This window comes from Arvicola amphibius, chromosome 2, assembly GCF_903992535.2.
Source record: "Arvicola amphibius chromosome 2, mArvAmp1.2, whole genome shotgun sequence".
Lineage (NCBI taxonomy): Eukaryota > Metazoa > Chordata > Mammalia > Rodentia > Cricetidae > Arvicola > Arvicola amphibius.
The window spans coordinates 86,197,287-86,217,203 of NC_052048.2; the positions used below are offsets into that span (position 1 = coordinate 86,197,287).

General features: G+C 41.5%; 1 protein-coding gene across 2 annotated transcripts in view; it reads left to right on the forward strand.

The window, feature by feature from the left end:
• The window catches only part of Gprin3 (GPRIN family member 3), a 62,826-nt gene extending 43,303 nt beyond the window's left edge, over positions 1-19,523 (forward strand). For both annotated transcript variants that reach the window (XM_038320373.1, XM_038320372.1), the window contains exon 2: positions 15,146-19,523. In XM_038320373.1, coding sequence (XP_038176301.1) covers positions 15,254-17,509 — 2,256 coding nt within the window. In that variant the 5' untranslated portion in view covers positions 15,146-15,253 and the 3' untranslated portion in view covers positions 17,510-19,523. The remainder of the gene's footprint in view (positions 1-15,145) is intronic.
• Positions 19,524-19,917: the final 394 nt, after the last annotated feature.

Genomic DNA, 19,917 nt, shown 5'->3' on the forward strand with positions numbered 1-19,917 from the left:
GGGAATATCTTCTGAAGGAGCTAAAGGTGACTCAAGGTAAATTGTAATTAGCAACGAACCTGCAGCATCCCAACCTCTACCTCACTGAAGTTCGGATCAATTAAACAGTCTTGCAGAGGTGCAACTCTTTCTGGAAAGTTTTGTTCCCGATTCTAAAGCTCCATTTGCTGGGTTCTGCATTAGGCACCAAAGCACACTCTCAGCACACGCCTGCACAATCACACATGTGCTGTGTGCCCGGTTCTGTGCTTGGTACCAGAGCACACACTCAGCACATGCTTGCACACTCACACATGAGTGTGCCAAGTTCTGTGTGGGCTCCAGAGCACAGTTTGAGCATATGCCTGTACATGCACCACGTGCTGTGTTCTAGGCTCTGCTTTAAGCACCAGAGCACACACTCAACACACGCTTGCACACATGTTCTATATGTGTATCTCCAGTGAGTCTCTTTGCATTTACGAGAGCATAGATGAGAAGTAATTTATAAGAACATGGGTATCTTGTCAGAGGCTATGCCACTGGAAAAAAAATGCTTCTTCTTCCTTTATCAACCATAGAATGCCAATAGTCTTCAGGGAAAAGTGGGGCATCATGAAGCCTTTCCTCTTTCATGACAGGATATTGAGGGTGCCAGTCTCAGTCTGATCGTGTGCAGTTGGTTGCAGCTGCTGAGAACTTAAGAGGCAAGGCCTTGTTATTTCTGGAATACAGTGTTCCACAGCTCCCCACCCCCCCCACCCATTCTTCCAGCTCTTACATTCTGTATGCCCTCTTCTCCATGATGGTTCCTGTGCTTTAGGGCAGGTGATGTCCTACTTAAGGCTGGTCATTTAACACTCACTCAGTGGCTCTCGAGTGTCTTGAGTATCAGCCTCAGCAACCCCACAGGGTCCAGCTAGATTCTCTACGGCAAAGTGAAAACCTGGCTAATTGAATCTGAGGGTAAAATAAAATAAATCAGCTCTCATTCTTTATTTCTTGGAGCGAAGAAGCAGTGAGAAGAAGAAGAAGGGAAAAAAGAGGCAATCCACCAGATTTTTAATTTTTACAGACATGGTTAAAAAATTCCATAGGCAAAGACAATGATAATATGCATATCAAAATCACAAAAAGGGCAGGTACAACCTGACAAAGCAGCAAAGCGGCAGCTCCAGAACAGGTGGCACCACCCATGAAGGAGTCAGCTTCCAATGGGTCATACCTGACATTCCAAACCATTAGATAAAGTTACTAAATGTCCCTGAACCTGGACTTCACCCACACCAGACCTGTCTGACTGGTAAGGATGGTGTCTTTCTATTCTTTTGAAATTCCTACGTGCTCTGTTAGTAGGTAATTTTGCGGGACTGACTCTATGTAAATCTGAGTGTTAGAACAAAGGCCTCGTGGTATGGGGGAATGGAAAGGTTGTTCCATTGCCCGTGCAGGAGAAGTTACACTGCTGAGTTATTTTAGGAATGAATCCTATTTTGAAGGGAAAATCATGGCTTGACAAGGCTTTTATAGATTTGACAGTAACTTTTTCCAAAAGACAAGTGTTCCCACAGCTCTGCTGAACGGGTTACTCCATGTGGATGTGGATGTATACACTTCCCGTGGATTAGTCTATAGATCTTTCAGGGGTACATCTACTGATAATACTTGTGGGCTCCAAGAAATCTCAGCACATTGATCAGTAACCTCCATTCACTGCAAAAAGAACCTTCTATGCCCAAATACAAAAGCAGCACTATGAATCCCTCAACTTAAGCATAGTTATTTAGAAGGCAATTTGACTTATCAAAATGTTACCAGTGGTCAGGGTTAGGTCAGAAGTTTCTAGGTTCTTGGCGTTTTATTCAAAGACTTAAAATAAGTTCACAAAGGTTTCAAAGTAGCAGGGGAAACTATTTAAGGGCAAGGCAATAATACATTCAGGATATGTTTGTGAAAGAGGGCATTTGAGGGAGAGCACTCAAGGGTCCCAAGTCACTGTCTATGTCTTCTTTTGTGGAGTCTGAAGAAAGAGAAGCTGGTTGCCAAGAGGTATGTGATGGTTTGAATGAAAAATGATCCCCAGAGGCTCATGTATTTGAAGATTTGGTCCCCAGCTGGGTGGTGCTGTTTGGGGGGAATTTTAGAATTATTAGGAGGTGCAGCTAGAGGAAGTATATCACTAGAGGTGAGTTTTGAAGGTTTACATGCCTGATGGTTTCCTGTTCTCTCTGTTACTTCCTGTATACAAATGCACTGTGATCAGCCTGCTTCTTGCTCCTACTGCCATGGCTATGTTCCCTCTGGAACCAAATAAACTTCTTTCTTCTCTAGACATATAGAACAATGAAATAAACTTCTTTCTTCTTTAGGTTGCTTTTGATAATGGTATTTTTCATGGTAACAGAAAAGTAATTAATACAGGGTATAATTTGCATAATTTCTCTATTTTGGTAGACAGATTTGAGTTAGGAAAGCTTTTGATCACTGTGCATGTCTCCTCTCATGATGCATTTGATTTTAATCACATGTACATCCAAATATGCATAGGTATAAAGGACTCCCCAAAATGTTCCAAGTAGAGGACACACTTTGCTATATTGCCTATATATCCAAAATTATTACAGGCCTGATTGCTTTCCCCTATTCTGCACTACCTAGATATAGCTGGAGTACATTTCAGTAGAAACTGTCTATAACTGAAGGTCAGATATTACCAGGAGGAGAAATTATATTGTTGTTCAGAGAAGGATGCGCATGCAGCTCCACACAGGGAGGGGTCATAGGCTGCTATTTAGGTGTTGGTGCTCTGCTTGAAGAGGAGTGCCTATGTATAAAACTGTCAGGCAGAGGTCTATGCTGGCTCTGTCCTTGGTCTATTCTTGACATATTTCTCTTTTTAATTTATCCTGGGACAGTTTTGCACACACACACACACACATAATCCATTCTGATCACATCCATCTTTCTATTCTCTCTTATCTTCCTGATATGCCTACCTCCTCTCCACTTGCCACCAAGTCCCCACCCCTCTTGTGTGTCTTTTTGCTTTGTTTTGATTTTGCTTTGTGACTCACTGGGTTTAACAAGGGCTTCCCAGGTGGGCATGAGTAAGAAGCTCTCTGCTGGAGCCTTGGTAACTCAACAGTGCTAGGGCAGCTTTTGATTAGATTGTTTGTTTTCGTCCTGTTGTTCTGGCTTTTACATTCCTTCTATGATCTGGTTAGTAATCCTCTATCAGGTGAGTAGCTAGTAAGAATGTTTCAAATTCTGTAGGCTATCTCTTCACTTGATTTTTTTTTAATTTTATGAGCTCCCATTTTTCAAACATTTGCCTCATTTCCTGAGCAAGTGCTTGGAGAATATCTCCCTTCCTTTTTCCTCTAGCCCTCACACAATTTCTGGATATTATGAGGCTGAGTTTTGTACAAAGGGAAAGGTAAGAGTCTAGCTTTGTTCTTCAATGTGTAGCTATCCAATGAGAGTTTTTGATATTTTTGTAAAAAATGAGGTGGCTGTGACTGTGTGAACTTATACCTGCAGCTTTTGTTCTTCTGCATTGGTCTATATGTCTGTTCTTGTGGCAGGAGCCTGCTGTTTTTGTTACTATGATCAGAAATGGGAATAGGTTCAGGAGAGTATTATTCTTTTTGCTCAGAATTATTTGATGATCCAGGATCTTTTGCACTGTCATATGAATTTTTTTTTTTTTTTTTTTTTTTGTTTTTCGAGACAAGGTTTCTCTGTGGCTTTGGAGCCTGTCCTGGAACTAGCTCTTGTAGACCAGGCTGGTCTCGAACTCACAGAGATCCGCCTGCCTCTGCCTCCCGAGTGCTGGGATTAAAGGCGTGCGCCACCACCGCCCGGCTGTCATATGAATTTTAACATTAAAAAAAATTCTCTGGAGAATGGCTTTGGAACTTTGATTGGGAGTTCATTGAAACTACAGACTGTATTGTAAGAGATGGTCATTTTCACATACTGATTCTTCTGATCCATGAGCATGGGAGGTCTTCCCTCCTTCTGGTGCTTTCCTCAGTTGTTTCTTCCGTGTGTTCATCATAGAGGTCTTTCATGGTTTTGGTTAGGTTTATTATTCCAAGATGCTATGTTTGATTTTCTGAGGCTATTGTAAATGGGATCAGTTCCCTCTTTCTTTCTCAGTATCTTTGTTATTGGTGTGTACCAGAAGGCTACTGATTTTGTATGCTAATTTCATAAACTGCCATTTTACTAAAACTATCAGTTCTGAGAGATTTCTGTTGGAGTCTTCAGGGTCTTTTAAATCAAATTTAATAAAAAACAGAAGATAAGTATGTAGTAAGGAGCTGCGGGCCACATTCCTGCCGCCCCGCTCCTGGCCGCCTGGCTAGCTTAGCCCCGGAAATAACAACACACAAACTGTATTCATTGAAACACTGCCTGGCCCATTAGTTTCAGCCTCTTATTGTCTAATTCTCACATCTTGATTAACCCATTCTAATAATCTGTGTAGCACCACGAAGTGGTGTCTTACTGGGAAAGATTCAGCATGTCTGACCTGGTGGCTGGCTTCATGGTGACTGTCCAGAGAGCAGAGGCATGATGATTGCCCGAGGCATCTGCCTCACTTCCAGCATCCTGTTCTGTCTACTCCACCCACCTATGTTCTGACCTATCAGGCCAAGCAGTTTCTTTATTAATTAACCAATGAAATCATCAGATAGATAGAAGACATACCTACATCATAAGTATTGCTTGTATCAATATTTGATTTGGCAGAAACAGTTAAACACTTAGAAATAAATATGTATATTTGGCTGTAATATATTTAAGTCAGGTTGAGTCAAAAGGCTTACAGTTCATTGATATACGTGAATAATAGATGAAGTTCGTGAAAACTTAATATTTCATTGAATTGGGAATCCAATTAAACCACTTAGAACAATTAGAACCATGCTATCAAGAAAGTAAAAGAAAATTTAGAGCAAATGCAGGTTTGCATTGCACATTCAAACAATTGGGACTGTAAAGAGAAAATTTTCTTCTTACAAATCCTAACTTCAGAAACGCTGAGGTTACCTTAACTAATACCATGGTGTGACTGACTATGAGACTTCAGAAGAAGGCTTCTTATGGGACTGTCAGAGATGTGTGTACTGGAACATGGCTCTTTCCCACTTCTTAAACTGGGTCACCACCCCCCATATAGAATACACTTTTGGAAATTGGGAAAAATAGCAATAATAAAATAAATTCAAAATCAAACAAGTAATGCATCTGGGAAGCTTCTGGAAGTATTCTCCATGGTGTAATACAAACTCACTGCAGCTTTATTTCTGAGTTCATAGCATGTGCACATTGCTGTCCTACCACACACCAGAGAATACTGCCTGAAATACCTCAACTAGCACCCATGACACTGTGTGTTATGACCTGAAATGTCATTACTATACATATAACATTTTCTGCTTCTACAGAAAAATAATGTTTTTATTTAAAGACTTTTAATATTTTCTTATTGTAATTCCTCAGCTTAGGTCAAAGTATATATTTGGATCCTGTCATGTTAAAATGTTTGGCTCTGAAAATTGCTTTTTAGTGGGCCTGCAGAAATGATTCAGCAGTTAAGAGCATTTTCTGCTCTTGAAGAGGACCTGGGTTTGGTTCCCAGCACTCACATGGTGGCTCACAACCGTTTGCTACTTCAGTTCCAGGGGATCCAGCACCCCCTTTTGACCTTTTCAGGCACCAGGAATACATGGTGCACATATTCAGGAAAGCACACAAAATAAAAAGAAATAAATCTTTAAAAGTAGTTTAAATTGCTATTTGAGTTGCCGAATTAAGTTTTGTTTAAAAAAAATTGTTGAATTTGACTTGTAATTAAAACAAAATTTGCAGCATTTTCTGAGTTGGCCCTCAACAGAATTCTGCCATTTTGTACCACATATTTATGTGAAGCAACATTCTAGCATTGGCAGTGGTACAAAGTACATATCATTCTAAAAAGCAATACTCAGTGTCCTGAAGTGACAAGTATTCAGCCAAGATTTAATTATTTATATAAAAGTAAACAAGGATTTGCATAGCATTAGTATGCAAATGTACTTTAATCTTTATTAAACAATACATTTATATGCATACCAAAGAATTGTCTTGAAATAAATTTATTTCAAGTCTATCAGTAAATGTTTGTGTTGTATACTTTTTTGTATAGCTATGGGAACAAGCAGAGCATTCTGGGAGCAAGAGTAACCACAAGTAAGAAAATCTTTAAAATGTCTTGGTTGCATGACCTTTCTGTAGCAGCACTGACAATTGCCGTGCTGGGTCACTGGAGCCACCTGTGCCCGGCCTCCTTCTGCCCATCCCTTTCCTCATTTATGAATCCTACATGTTGCAAACATTCATCACAGTACAGGTTGAATCCCTAGTTTTTGTCGCAGTCCTCCTTAGCGTATTGATGTCTGTCTGAACACATTAGGGCTGTATGACAAGAACCATAGACCTGGCCAGCTTAAACAGCAGGGATTCCCTAATGGTCCTGGAAGCAGAAAAGGCATGGGCAGACTGAAACTCTGGTGAGACAGCACCAGGAGGTTCCTGTCTTCTTGTATCCTAGCAAGGCAGAAGGGCTGAGAGATTCAGTCCTTTTTAGGGGATCAATAATTCCATTCATAAAAACTGGGCCTTTAGGTTCTAATCATTCATCCATCATCGAGATAAGCTTTTTTGAAATCTGAGTTTTTAACAATTATGCAGTCTAGGGTATGAACTATGGGAACATTAGACTATGTGAACATTGACTTTGAAATTTTTTATTGTTTTTGCATGAATTACGTCACTATATACAATAAAGTTTGAAATGTATAAAATAGTTTAGGATAAAATATTTCTCTACCCTGTCCCTTGCTATCCACTTCACTGCTCTGATCAATTCCATATTTATCCTTGCCGAAATATTTCCTTCATATATGAATAAAGATCTTTATATCCCCCTTTCAGTGAGAATGGTAGCACTCTGAACACATTATCTTGACATTTTTTAAATTATTACTAGGGTCTTTTTTGTTTTGTTTTGTTTGGTTCATTTTCGTTTTACTTAAAATTGTACTAATGAGCTTGTTCCGTCTTATTTTGTGTTGCTGTTCTCATGAGATATTCTGTTCGGTATGTCATACTCACTGGGTGTATTGTCGCCATTCATGCAAAGAATTGCCAGTGCATGTTCATTTAGATTTCTTCTAATTTCATGTACTAAATAACCCAGTGCATATATGCATTAGTATACTCCCGTAAAGTCAATACCTAAAGTGGCCTTGCTGAGCCAAACTCACATGGTCTTACATTTTTACAAAGATTTCCCTCCACAGGCTGCCCTAACTTACAATTTTCAGAAGTAGAGTATCAGCTATCAGAGCACTGTCTTTACCCTGAAAACAAACCCCAGTATCTCTTCATGTTCAGCTGGAAGAAGTTATTATACTTTGCAGACATGTTTCTTGCTGTTAAAGACTACATTTACCTTTGCCCCACAAAGTTATTAGATGATTCCTAAAGACAGTCTAGACGGTTGGTTCTGAATCTGGGAGCGGCAACCTCTTTAGGTGTCAAATGACTCTTTCACAGGGGTCACATATCAGATATCCTGCATATCAGATTTTTGCATTACAATTTATAACAGTAGCAAAATTGCAGTTATGAAGTAGAAACTAAATAATTTTATGGTTGTGGGTCACGACAATGTGAGGAACTGTGTTGAAGTGTTGCAGCATTAGGGAGGTTGAGAACTACAAGTCTCAATTGTCACAGAGGCTAGATTGATACTAGAATCGAGTGAAGAGAGAAGAGGAGAGGACAGGACAGGAGAGGACAGGAGAGGAGAGAGGAGAGTGGGCTGCTCAGCCTCCTATAGCACATAGGACAATGATCTTTAACCAAAAAGAAGCACAGAAGGTTCCTAGTACTAGGGTCCCACACAGCATCTGCTTTCCCTTCATCACACTAAATACATTTTTTTTGTAAAGGTTACATTCTTTAGGGTAAAGTATGTGCCAAAAAAATACAATGAACCCACTTCTGTGATACATTTGGCCTTTTTATTTCTCTTCTTTTCTATTACAACATGCCAGTTTTACCCAACACTTTGCAGGAATTGGGAGCCCCTCACAAGCATGAGGACAGTGCTTTCTTTATGTTTTTTAGCTTGAATCTGTGGCACAGAGAGACACTCATGAGTACTCAGTCTTACCTTTGAGTGTGACTTAAAGGTTTTCATTTTAATCAAATCCAATTCTGTTTACATTTACTCCCCTTTTCTCTAGATTTTCACGGGCAGTTGTTTTTTCTGAACTTTCAGAATAGCAGTGACAGGAGTCCCCAACTGAATTAGATACAGTGTTCTACAGATTTGAACACCTACAGGGTATGCTTCATTGCGACAGCACTAAGTCACTGTCACAAGTCAGCATTTTGGGGTGACTTCTGCCTTGATCATAACCACAGCCGGTTTGTACATTCCAGGATAGGGGCATGAGGATTAGAAATGTTAGGTAGGAGGCACAGAGATAAGAAAAAAACACAGAGACATAGGAAAGTATCAGGAGGGCAACTCAGTGCCTCTTTCATACTGAGTTCTGAGTTCACCCGTGTTGATTCTTCATACACTTTTATACCTCAATACAAAAAAAAACTACTTTAACATGATACAAAGGGTAATCATTACAGTTACTTGCTCCAGTACTTGAGGCGTCAAGCCACTAATTCCTGTGTAAATTTGATGTTTGGGGCAGTGAACCCACCCTAGACCAAGTATCCTGCAGGCAGCCACTCCCTAAGTCAAACCTTCTATTTCAAAAGAAGGAGCTTGAATTCTCTGATCTATGGTCAAGGTTGAGTGAATCTACCTCCACCGGCCATCTTGATGTGAAAAACACCGAGAACCACACCCTAGGTCAGGATATCTTGTTTTGTTGCGACATCTGTTGTCAAGAACTTAGAAAGAGCAAAAATAAGCTCAAACTCTCTGACCTTCAGAGAAGCTGGACCAGGCTCACGTTTTTGTGTTCCCACAAGTCACTAATCACATACTGTTGTGCTCGCATTTAGCCTGTGATTGAGATTGTCTTGTTTCTTTAAGTGGGTTAAGTCTCCAAGTGTGGATTCCTGATGCCTAGCGGTGTTCTATCAGCAGGAAAGCAAGATTGCTTTTGTTAGTATGCAAGTGCCATCCTGCTGGTCACCAACACAGGCTTTCTCTGTCCCTCCTACCTCCCGTTTTCCCATCACCCAATACTGCAGGTTTGGAAAACTTCATGAAGGGCTGTGGTACTTTGCCGCCTGCGTTTTTGAGTGTGGGTGTCTGTTATGAAAATAGGGGGTTGGTATTTTCAGGGAACCTATTGTTTTCAGAAGGAACACTGGAGGTGTAGGGAGTCAGCAGTCCTCGTTTACCCTAAGGTCACCAGTTAGGAGTGACATTGTAAATTTCATTATTTTTTCTGCTGGGTAGTACTCCATTGCGTAAATGAACCACATTTTCCTTTTCCATTCTTCAGTTGAGGGGCATTTAGATTGTTTCCAGGTTCTGGCTATGACAAATAATGCTGCTATGAACATAGGTGAGCACATGTCCTTGTGCTATTGAGCATGCTTTGGGTATATACCCAAAAGTGGTATTGCTGGGTCTTGAGATAGGTTGTTTCCTAATTTTCTGGGAAATCGCCATATTGATATCCAAAGGGCTGTACAAGTTTGCACTTCCACCAGCAATGGAGGAGTGTTCCCTTTACCCCACATCCTCTCTAGCATAAGCTGTCATCAGTGTTTTTGATCTTGGCCATTCTCACAGGTGTAAGATGGAATCTCAGAGTTGTTTTGACTTGCATTTCTTTGATAACTAAGGATGCTGAACATTTCCTTAAGTGTCTTTCAGCCATTTTAGATTCCTCTGTTGAGAATTCTCTGTTTAGGTCTGTACTCCATTTTTATTGGATTATTTGTTCTTTTGATGACCAATTTCTTGAGTTTTTTGTATATTTTGGAGATAAGACCTCTGTCTGATGTGAAGTTAGTGAAGATCTTTTCCACTCTGTAGGCTGTTGTTTTGTCTTGTTGACTGTGTCCTTTGCTTTACAGAAACTTTTCAGATTCAAGAGGTCCCATTTATTAGTTGATTCTTTCAGTGTCTGTGCTGCCAGGCTTATCACCAATTTTCTGAGTTCTTTGTATATTTTGGAGTAAATGGATAGATCTAGAAAACATCATATTGAGTAAGGTAACCCAGACCCAAAAAGACAAATATAATAGGCACTCACTCATAAGTGGCTTTGAGATATAAAGCAAATAAAAACCAGCCTACAGTTTACAATTCCAGAGAACCTAGACAACAAAGAGGACCCTAAGAGAGAAATACATGGAACTAATTTACATGGGAAGTAGAAAAAGACAAGAACTCCTGAATAAATTGGGGGTATGGAGACCATGGGAAACGGTAGGAGAGGGGAGAGGAAGAGAGGAGAGCAGAGGAAAATATATATCTCAACAAAAACATTTTTTTTTTAAAAAAAAAAAAAGGAGGGATATTGTAGTCAGTGTTACTTGTATCTCGGCTACAGGCAGTGCTGTGAGTCACTTACAAAAGAAAGGTTTCCTCTCCTGTATGGAGCTGTTGGTGTGTGTGTGTGTGTGTGTGTGTGTGTGTGTGTGTGTGTGTGTGTATGCATACTTTCTATCTTCTTTCTGTAGTTAGACAATAGAAAGGAGCCAATCATGAGCATTCATTAGAATTCAGTTAAAGACGAGTTAGAGGTAGTCAGCCTTGAAGTGGTTCCTAAATTCTGAGTCTCAGTCTCCTTCCCTTCCTGTAAAGGATGGGTAGTGTTTACACCACACTCCAGGTGCATTGTCAGAATGCGGGTTTCATGGTTTAGCCTGGAGAGACTGAAATTACCTGGTGCGAGTGAGAAGGAAGAATGAAACACACAACAAACCCACTTAGGAGTTTGTTGGAAGGGGGTGTATAGGCCTGGTGAGGTGGGTGTGCAGAGAGGCGGGGGGGGAGGGGGGCTAAGATCCAGCTTTTAAAGGTTGCCTAGCACATGTGCACAGGGGGATGACATGGCTATGTCATACACAGATGATGGAACTCAGGCATGCATGCAAGGGCTCATGGAGCTGTGTCATGCATAGATGATACAACCATGCCACACGTGGGTCACGCAGGGGCCCTTTTAGATCCTGGGACCTTTAAGCCACTTCTGCCTGAGGGCTTGTCTGCCCATGCGTGGCCCTAGAACATGGAAGTGTCAGCCATGGTGTGACTGAATCAACCATGCTGTGGCTGAATCATAACAGAGACCAGAAGAATTCACACCATGGGTACAAACCCCATTATACTGGACGACAGACTCACTTTCAAATACTTTGAGATTCATGAGTGATGCCCAGTTCAGACAGGGTTTGTGCAAGCTACCAGCAGGAAAGCAAGGTTGCTTGTGTTAGTGTGCTGACTCCCTTCCCTTTTTTCTTTCATTCCCCTCCTGCCACCTCTCTCAGGCCTCTCCCCTCTCCCCACCCCCTCCCTCTCCTCATTTTAAAATTTACTTAACTCTCATCTCAATTCACAAGCCAAATCTCAAGGATCCTGAGTCTAGGAAAGAAACCTACTCATTCACAGTAGCAGAGAACAGAGCACCCTGGTTTCTTTCAGACACAGAGCAAAGGGGCTGCATAGCACAGAAGGAGCTGGAAGGCCCAGGCTGTTTCCTGGTAATTTGTCTCTTCTGGGGTTTCTGGGACTTTGAAAGCAGGAGCATCTCTCTTCACAAGTCACCATTAGTGTTGCCCTGGACACTTCTCATTCATCCATGAGAACCAGAAGAGGGACTCCTCACCACTGCTGCTTGATGTAAGCTGAAGGAAGAAGTCATTCCTAAGTGCCCACTGAGGTGCTTGCCTCAGCCCCTGGAAGATGCTTTTGCCGATAGGAAAGAGGATTGAGGAGAAGGCTTTATTTTAATGACTTGGATAGTTGGGGCAGGGATCAGTGATGGAGGAGCCAGGGAGGGAACAGTAGGACCAGCCAGGTCAGAAAGGGAGAAGCAAGGACAACAGTGTCACACAGAAGACTGAGTGGTGCTTCACAGCAGCTAAATATATCCTACAAAAAATCAGGGTGGGGAGTAGCTTTGATCATATCTAATGTGGGATTTCAAAAATGCAAATGCAAAAGAAATGTAAATGTAGATTGCTAGGTTGACTTCCATTAGCGTGTTATTTAACCACCCCTTAGCCCTGAGATGCCCCCTTGCAGGATCTTTGCAATTAAAATAAGCCAACAACTAAAGCACTTCAAAGGTGAGTTGCAAAAGAAGAAAAAAACACCAATGTGTGAGTATTTATCAGGCAAACCAAGAAAGTGCTAGGAGTCAGCTTGATTACACAAGATGAAAGTAGAAAACATAAATGTTGCAAAGGCTTATTCTCAAGATTTCAAATTAAAAATAAAAAAACCTTCAGGATTTTTTAAATGCTGATTTTATATTTAGTCACAAGTTAATCTGAAGGTAAATTTCTCAAGGTTACTGAAATCAGAGTTTTTGATTTTGCTGATAAAAGACCCAAGTATCTCCATATTGCACTGATCTAAAAAGAAGAAGGAGGGTTTATTGGTGTGCTGATTTCAGGTGGACAGAATGCTTCTTCCACAGGACCGGAGAGCTTGAGAGAACATATAGTAAATGTGTTTTTTAAAAGATTTTATTTATTATGTATACAATATGGCATGCTGCCTGCATGCATGTATGAATGCATGCCAGAAGAGGGCACCAGATCTCATTGTAGATGGTTGTTAGCCACCATGTGGTTGCTGGGAATTGAACTTGGGACCTCTGGAAGAACAGTCAGCATCCTTAACCTCTGAGCCATCTTTCCAGCCCCCTATAGTAAATGTTTTTAAATATTGAGCCATATACAATACATTGCATAGTTTCTTCATAGATAAGTTTTGACCAAATGATTAAATGATAATTTTAAGTTAATAACAATAACACATTATTGCTTCAAAGTGACAGGCCAAATAGTATTCACCTTGTTTCATTTAAGCTCTCTCATTCTCTTTAAGACAGGAAAATTCAACTTATTGGTGTTTTCCAAGGGAAAAGCTGAAGCCTCATTATGCTTTTATTTTTACAGTTATATTGCATATTTCTTACAGTAGAATATGTCTTGATATTGCCTACTCTTTCCCTTAGTCTTTGTTTCCAGGTTTTGCTCTACAAATAATACCTGAATGAACATGCCATTGATCCATTTATCTTTCTATTGATAAGTCTGCTTCTTGGGGTCAGGAATGTGCTTTAGCAACTAACCCACTTCCCCGGAAAAGCTAGAGTGAGATGCCTCTGTGCTGGCAACCACTAAGGTTCTTTCCTCCACTCGGCCTCCCCAGGCCACACTGCTGCACATTTGCCTTTGCAAGAGCAGTTGCTGCAAAGTCAAGTCTCACTGTGCATTTTCATCTGGTGACAAATGATCTCTCCTTTCATGTCTGAAGCTCACTGGTTATTGGCTTCTTGTTAACTGTGCTTTCCCGTTATTTTACCCACTTCAAATTTTAAGGGCTTTGGGCATAATATAGATATTTTCAAATGTCTTCCAATTTTCACAAACATTTTTTCAAGTATGTAATCTAAAATATATTTTATGAAACTTTTTATTAAGCGGAAGTTTTGAGTTTCATGTTCCTACCCATTTTTTTTCTTTTTTTCTTTTTTTTTCTTTTTTACAAATGACCACAAGCCAGTAATTTTCTTTTCTTTTCTTTTTAGTTTACTTTTTTATTTTATTTTATTTTATTTTATTCATACCAGTGTTTTGTCTTGTGTGTTGGCTCCCCTGGAACTGGAATTAGAGACAGTTTTGTGCTGGGAATTGAACCCAGGTCTTCAGGATGAACAACCAGTGCTCTTAACCACTAAGCCATCACTTCAGCGCCCTATTTGTTTTTCTTAATTTGTGCCTTATCACAAAACATACTATTGCTGCCTTATTACGCTGATGGCTCCTAGATTTTATTTCCTACATGGTCTTTATGTCTTACATTTTAATGCTTTAGTTCATGTAAATATATCTAGAATTTTTATTCAACTGGAATATGATTAATAAAACAAACCTTCCCTTTCTTTCCTTTTAGAACAATTATTCCCAACATTCCTAATGCTGTGACCCTTTAATATAATTACTCAGATTATGGTGCCCACCTACCATAAAATTATTTTTATTGTTACTTCATAACTATAATTATATTCATATTATGAGTCATAATGTAAATGTCTGTGTTTTCTGATGGTCTTCAGTGATTCTTGTTAAAGGGTCATTTGACCCCCCCACAAAGGGATCATGACCCACAGGTTGAGAACAACTGTTCTAGATCTTTTACTAGTCTTTTTGATTCGATCCTTTAACAGACTTGAGATGCCTCTTTTTTCAAAGACTAAAATCCCCCTAACATCCAGACCCATTTCTGGGAACTCTGTTTTAAAGATTCTTGATCTACTCAGGTCTGCTTAGTGCTTCACAAAGTTAGTCCCAGTAGCAATGTGGGATTTTATTTTTCTGACAAATCAGATTATAATGACGACTTCTGAAGTAGTTATGGAAGGTAGTTATGTTAAAAACTCACTCAATACACAGCACTGGAATGTGAGTAGAAACTCTCCAGTCAAAATATTAGTGCAGTTAGAATATTTTTTCAATCTTTCTACCTCAGGTAGATTTTTATATCAACAGATATAAGAAGTTTTTGTTGTGGATGTGTGTGTGTGTGTGTGTGTGTGTGTGTGTGTGTGTGTTATTTGCTTGTTTGTCAGTCCTAGAGAAGGAACCTATATCAAGGGCACCACCTCCAAGGAACTGCTCTGCTCTTGAGCTTTTCACACCTTTTAAGAAAGGGTCTCCCTCCCTTGCCTAGGTTTACTTTACACTGTCCTCTAGCCCCAAGAGGCCTTGAACTTGTGACCCTCCTGCCTTGGTCCTCTCAGATTTGGGAAGACAGGTCTGTACCACCAATCTAGTTTCAAGTAGAAAAGTTTTAATGAACTTATGTGATCCTAAGTGGCAGCTCACTATTTTCTTTCCTCCTGCAAAGGAATGGTATATTAACAACACTGTTTGCTTGATTCCCCAGGTCAGCTCTTCAGAGGACTTATCCCTATATCTTCTCTCTGAGCTCCGACTACTTCCTGGAGAAAACATACATGGAACAGACACTGGCGTGCTGTTGGAAAGAAGTCCCATGGGGACTGTACCTGAGTCTCTGAGAGTGACGAAAGCCTCCATAGTGACGGCGTCTGGAACGGAAGAGGGTCGAGGAGAGCTGCGGAGTATTTCCCCACAACAAGCTGAGGCAGAAAAGAGTGCTGGTGGCGCTGGCAATGCCCCTGCTGAACTTAGCATTGGGCTCAGTGCAGCCGCTGAGGCCCTGATGCAAGCTTGTGTGCATGAGACCAGCCAGTCAGACATGGCATCTCCGGGTGTCCTCCATGAGGTGGAGCAAGTGTCACCCACACACAACGCTCTTGATGACTCCCATCTGCAAGGAAGCAAGGAGCTGGCAAATCCGTCGGTAGAAAAGGAACTTATATCTGCACACCATGTCATCCAAGGTGACCTGCCAAATACCAGCACCTGTCTGGTACCTGAAAACTCCTTGGGCAAATCAAAGACAAACTCAAACAGTGAGAAACCCGAGAAGTCAAGTTGTCCTACCAGGGTCACCTGTTGCAGCAGCAAAAATCAAATGCTCTGTGATTTTCCGCCTCCAGAAAATAGCCAGGGAATTGTACAGGCTTCAGATCCAGCAAAGGTGGGCCACCCGTCCCCTTCTGCAAACAGATCTGGTGGGGAAGAACAGAAAGCCAACAGCGACACCACAGTGGGGTCTAGTGAACCTCTACCAAGAAGAGGATGCTCAGAGAACAAACAACCCTCTGCCACTGCCTTGGACACAACGGATGAAGGATCTATAGATCTTCCACCATCCTCCCCCACCAGCAGAGATTCCACCTGTTGTCCGGATGAAAAGAAAGCGCCACTGCTAGCACAGCTACCGGGGTCAAGGTTCAAAGAAGCCAGTACAATGACCTGCCATGCTGAAAGGGAGATTAAGGAGGTCCCAGGCAGGGCTTGGCAAGACGCTGAGGTGCAAGCAGTGGCAAGTGTGGAGAGCAGGTCTGTCTCTACTAGCCCCAGCATCCTCCCGGCATTCCTAAAGGAAATCCCTGCTCCTGAGAACAAGGATGGACAAGAGCAGCTACGTGTAGTTTGTCATGGCAAGGGCAGTGGGGGCCATTTGCTGGAACTCTCTAACAGCATGGTAGACCCCCAAGAGACAAGGCAGTGTCCAGGCATTGTACCACAGGTACACATCCAGCCAGCTGCTGCCACTCCTGCAGCTTTCAAGGCAGAATGCAAACTGGAGAACCAACCAGGAGAAGCCTTTAAATCCTCACTGATGGCCTCCAATCAAAACCAGGATACAGAAGAAAATGGGCGGTCTTCAACAAGCAAAGAGGCAACTTTCAGGCAGCCTGCAGGAACTAATCCTGGCTCCCAGAAAGATAGCCCCACTGACCAAATTTCCCTCCTGACTGGGAGTCAAGCTGGGATAAATCATGGGTTGGGGAACTCTGAAACAAGGCCATCTGAATTTGTAGTGAAAACTACAAATGACCACAAAACACAGCCAGACCGGATACCACCTGACTCCTGTGGAGGTGCCGGTAAAGATACACAGCTGGAGAGCTTGAACCCCACTGATAAAAGAGGTGCAAAGGATGGGAAGCCTGCTTCTCCTCTTATTGTAAAAGAGAACACACCTGGGACCACCTGCTCCCTAGATGCCAAAATCGTACTACTGAATCCTATCTCTCAAGAAAATGAAGGTACAGGACCAGAGGCCAATCTTGCACCTTCTCCAGGGAGGAAGAGCCAGCAGAACACCTTGGAAGAACAGAGACAGACCAAGACCGCCACAAGCCTGAGCCTGCCATCCGATGGCACCGGTGACTCAAGCCCAGGCTCTGGCAAGAGGACCCCTTCTCGCTCAGTCAAGGCCAGCCCACGCAGGGCCAGCCGGGTCAGCGAGTTTCTGAAGGAGCTCAACGTGACCGCGGCTGCTGCCCAGGTGGGGCTCACACCTGGAGAAAAGAAGAAACAGATGGGCGCAGACTCCAAGCTGCAGCTGAAACAGTCCAAGCGAGTCAGGGACGTCGTGTGGGACGACCAGGGCATGACCTGGGAAGTGTATGGTGCTTCCTTGGACCCAGAGTCCCTGGGAATTGCCATCCAGAACCATTTACAAAGACAAATTAGGGAAAATGAGAAGCTAGTTCAAACTCAAAGTGACCAGACTCGAAGATCTAGCTCCTCAGATTCTTCTTCAAATAAGAAGCTCAAAGGGAGACAGCAGGGCGTTCTGCAGTCCATGCTGCAAAACTTCCGGCGCCCCAACTGCTGTGTCCGCCCAGCGCCATCTTCTGTGTTGGACTGAAAGGAAAGAGCACCGCTGTGTGAGCTGTGGTATTTCTTATGTCTATCCGTACCAATGCTTAAGAGTTTGAATTGCTGTTTTGTTTGGGGTTTGTTGTCCATGTTTTCGTTTCAGACTTAGCTATTCCAAACTATCCGGTCCTCCATAAATAAAATGCCATTTCACATTGAAAGAACACAAGAAGTGAAGCAAAGCTTGGAGGTGGAAGAAAGAAGAAATAATCTTCTCCGAGGTTTTCCTAATACGTAACTGATTATGCAAACACATTTTCACTACACGTGAGTCGTGTGGTACATCCCCTCAGTCTATCACAGGGTGGTATTTCCACTAAAATATCCACTTTACATTAAAACTAGCAAAAACCACTATTTACAACACTCTGATGATTTCTAGTCTTACTGAAGTAAGGATGCTAGTACCACAAAAGTTAAGTAGTTCATAAGAACCTTAATATGAAAACCTGAGACAAATTCAGCTAATCCCTGGGACAAATAAGATAAAATGAAAGTAGTCAAAAGTATATAATGACAAATATGAATCGGCTATAAGCATCTGAAGCTAACCCTTTTTCTATGAACAAGTTCTAGTTAGAAAGGTTAGCTACGCCTCCAAACATGAGTACTGCCTGGACCAAACATGAATTTAAATCTGTCCATTTTCCTACACTGAAAGCACAGCGCATCTCTGTCCTGAGCAAATTAAAATGGTATTTTCTTACACTAGGGGAAGTATCTGTGACTGGAGCCATGAAATTAAAGATAACAGTAAATTTTGAATTGTGAATTTGTCCTCTGGTAACAGTTTCCGATTCCTTAAATGTACAGCCTAGATTCTTCCATATTTACCACTTTTTAGGGACATCCTTCAGAGATCTTTGTGAAATCGTAGCTTTGGGTGGCCATGTTGTCTCAGTGGTGTCTACAGAGGATGAACATGGACCATGGGATCATCGCTGGGGCCCTGAGCTGGGGTGAAGACAGTAACTTGCACATTTGGGTAGTATGGAGAAGGAGCACAGCAAGCATTTGGGGAAGGCCTTCCTTCCCACATTCATTATCTCTAGGCAGTGCTGATCTGAAGGTTGCCATTAACACATGTGAAAGACAGAGTGGCAGTTAACTGCCTTTGCTGAAATCACTCCCCTGCAAAGAGGAACTGCCATGTGGTTTCTGTTGTCTTTTTTCTTCAGAGACTCAAAGAGCAAGGGTTTAGCCAAATATCTACTTTGGCTTTTTTTTTTTCAATTTATTTCTATTTTGTAGATGATAAATATAAAAATTATATCTGAGCTCTAAAAACCAAAGCTGCATTGCCTTTGATGTCTAGGAGAGAACTTGACTGTGTATAAGTAGGCCACGGTGGCAGCACTCTCTGAGGCGGAGAATGATAATTATGGTGTTATACTTGGAACTTATAACGAATTTTTAATAAGGCACATTTTCAGTTTTCTACTAATTGGCCTCTATTAAGAATGCTTTATAAAGTAGAAATTACTGTCAAATTGCTGATCAAATTGCTGTATTAATGATTAGAGATTTAGCATAAAAACTCTCCTTTAGTATAAGTACCCATTTGTCTCAGATGCCTTTGCTGGGACTTAATCTATCTCCCATCTTGCACACACTGGGGCCTTCTGTCACATGTCAGCACCCATGCTGTGTATACACAGAGTACCCCGTGCATAGCCAAGAGCAGCTGTCCACAGAGCCCACTCCAGATGGTAGGCCCTAGCAAGCCTTCACTTTGAAGTGCTGCAGCAGGCTGCTCGTACAGAGAAGAAAGGATTCTGATCAGTAATAACGTTTGTGGGTTTAGAGTAAGCATAAAATGCCTAGATGGTTAATGAAGCAGAGGCCTGAGAGAGCTGTAGGCATCTGTCCCAGATTCAGTAATTCAAAACTCTTCAGTTTGGTGTTATAGTTGTATCTCACAAATCGAAAACTTAAGAAATTTTTGATTACTACGTTTGGTTTTCTTTAGTACTAAAACGAAATTCTTAATTTCTATAATACTCTAGAAAGCATCACAAAGTGGTACAAAGAGGTTTTGGCTTTGGTTCTTCTGAATCTTACAGAATTGAGAGTTTTTAGAAACAGCAGTGTAAATGACTTACCAAATGGATATATTAAGCTGGGAAGCTGTTCAGGTGTTTATATCACAGAACCTACCAGTAGACACGCTTGTAGGAAAATCCTATTTGAAGTTTTTCCTCCCCATAAACCTATGACACAGCATTTGACCTTCAAGACATCACTGGAACCCTCACCTTCTTTAACCAGGGAGACACATGGTGTCTTTTCTGGCACAATCTCCATCACTTGTTCTTCTTGCTTTATCTGTGTGACACACACTGCCTTGAGAGTTATTTGTTTCACTCATTAATTTTTTTAACATGCCATTTAGACCTT